The 2322-nt window shown below is 50.8% G+C and overlaps 2 protein-coding genes across 2 annotated transcripts in view; both read left to right on the forward strand.

Moving 5' to 3' along the window:
• Positions 1-470, forward strand: part of PPTG_19414 (hypothetical protein) — a gene marked incomplete at both ends in the record, with an annotated part of 2602 nt that extends 2132 nt beyond the window's left edge. The window contains one exon of the mRNA XM_008917822.1: positions 9-470. Within this exon, the coding sequence (XP_008916070.1) occupies positions 9-470 (462 nt within the window). The remainder of the gene's footprint in view (positions 1-8) is intronic.
• A 1132-nt stretch (positions 471-1602) lies between these two features.
• Positions 1603-2322, forward strand: part of PPTG_19415 (hypothetical protein) — a gene marked incomplete at its 5' end in the record, with an annotated part of 4381 nt that continues 3661 nt past the window's right edge. The window contains one exon of the mRNA XM_008917823.1: positions 1603-2295. Within this exon, the coding sequence (XP_008916071.1) occupies positions 1603-2295 (693 nt within the window). The remainder of the gene's footprint in view (positions 2296-2322) is intronic.

The following is a 2322-nucleotide window of genomic DNA, read 5'->3' on the forward strand; positions in this document are numbered from 1 at the left end:
CCCAGCAGACGTCGTACACCTTCACGAGCAGCAGTGCATCTCAGTCTCAGACTCAGCAGAGCGAGGTGAGCAACTACTTTAACCGGCTGACAAACAGCTCGAGCTCGACGACCTACAAGGCCGGAAAGGTGACGGCCGCCGACGAGTCAGGCAGCGACGTGTCTATTCTACAATCCAGTGAGGCCGGCGTTGAAAAGACGTCCAGCGTTCAACAGCAAGACGACGAGACGGACGACACCAAGCAGGCAAGTACCAAGTCTGCGGTGGAGGCGTCGGGCACGAGTCCGGTCGTTGTCGCACTCATCGTCCTGGCCGTCGTGGGCGGCATCGCCCTGGCCGCCGTCGCGTACGTCGTCAAGAAGAAGAAGCTGGACGACAAACGGATCGACCGCGACGAAGCCATGATCCGGTCCTTCGACACGTTCAGCTCTCCCGTGGAAATCAACGCGACCAACATTGCCAAGATTTAAAGACACTTTTGCACTTATTCTTCAGAGTATACATGCAAATTGTGCAGTGGTTGCGTAAAGTGTACATCTCGACTTGTAGCGTTAAAAATGCGTTCATTTCGTTATTTTCCGTTTTGAAGGGGGGTCAGTGGCAATGGAACCGCTCCCGTTCGTACACTGCAGCATGTTATGAAATACAGCTCTGCTCTTGATATTCGTTGTGATTCTCTTGATCTCTCGGCACTTTTGCGATGCAGAAGAGAGGTCTACGCGCGATCGCGGCTCGAGTTTTCCTTGAAGTGTCCTGTTCAGCACGCCAGCGCTCTCTCTCTGACGCTATCGCACCCGAATAAGCTCCAGTGGGTTCAGCAACCTCTTGCATCTCCATTTCTTCACTGCAACGCAAAGGTCGGACCATGTTGCCATCCTGAAGATCAATCTATCGAATCGTCATGTTGAGTGAAGAGGAAGCTGAAGCAAAAATGACAATAGACACAAACGGCAGCCATTCATTTCAGAATGTGGCAAATTCTCACGGTTGCTCGTACGATTCACACGAAGAAATCACTGCCATCCCGTTGTCTACATGTGACTGTGAAGCTAGTGTGCGACAAGGTAGGTGGTCGATTCGACTACGTGTAGTTCCGCTTCAGAACGAGTGGCAAAACAATATAAGTGCCGTGATAAGCAATGGATTTACCAAGGAGGTTTGAGATTCTTAACAAAAAATGTTTTAAATAAGGTTAACCTTGCATGATAATGTTTGGTAATAATTGTAGAGGTTTGCTGCTACCTTTCATATAGTGATGTTTGCGATCACGGTTTCGCCAATAGGACAGACACATTGTTAATGGTGTCTCCTTGCAAGAGTCGTCGCAGATACAGCAACCGTCAACATTGTGGGGGTCACTGACATGAATTCCGAGATTACGAGGCCATCAGCCTGTCGTGGTGTCGACTGGAGCTCCATTGCAGCAATGAAGTATTCGAAACGACATACGAAGTGCGTACAGGTTGGAAACACCTCGCGCGGTTCCTGAAAAACGGATCCTGTCCTCGTCCTCTATCGATCTCCGTTGCCTCGTGTTCGACCTCCTCACTTTCACTTTCGACGTCAACCAGTAGCCACCACGACGAATATTATCAACGCAGCATGCATTCTGCTCTCCGTTTTCACCACGTTCTACTCGTAGCAGCCTTTGGTTCTGCGAGTGCCTACAGTGGCGAAGGAACAACGTACGGACTCACAGACCCGTCCGGTGGCAATTGCAACTTTATGGCCTACCCGAAGGCTGCGGTCTCCAGCTTCGTGGCTATCAACAAAGTTCAATGGGACGACTCCATGAGCTGTGGACGCTGCGCTCAAGTGACGTGCACCGATCCACAGTGCGCTGGTCGGTCACAGGAGTCAGCGATCGTGTACGTCGTCGACCAGTGTCCTGGTTGCAACGATGGCGACCTCGACCTGTCTCCGAACGTGTTCAAAGCGATCACTGGCATGGAACCCTCACGAGTTGAAATCTCTTGGGAGTTCGTGACGTGCCCTACGTCCGGGAACATCAAGTACTGCCTTAAAGAAGGTAGCAATGCGTTCTGGGCTGCGATTCAGCCAACGCATACTGCTGTTGGAGTGGATTCCGTCACTATTGATGGTAAACCGACATCTATGGTAGCGTCGTCCTTCTACTTTCTCCTGGACGGCGACAGCACCGAGAAATCGGATCTCTCCAACCTAAAAATCACCATGACCAGCGTCTCAGGTGAGACGATCGAGGATATACTGTCCTTCACGGATGGAAACTGTGTAGAAGGAAAATCGCAGTTCACGAAAGGTGAAAGCACAAGTGTCAGTATTTCAACGTTGTCTGAATTG

The sequence above is a fragment of the Phytophthora parasitica genome (genome assembly GCF_000247585.1).
Source record: "Phytophthora parasitica INRA-310 unplaced genomic scaffold supercont2.117, whole genome shotgun sequence".
Taxonomy (NCBI): Eukaryota; Oomycota; class Peronosporomycetes; order Peronosporales; family Peronosporaceae; genus Phytophthora; species Phytophthora nicotianae.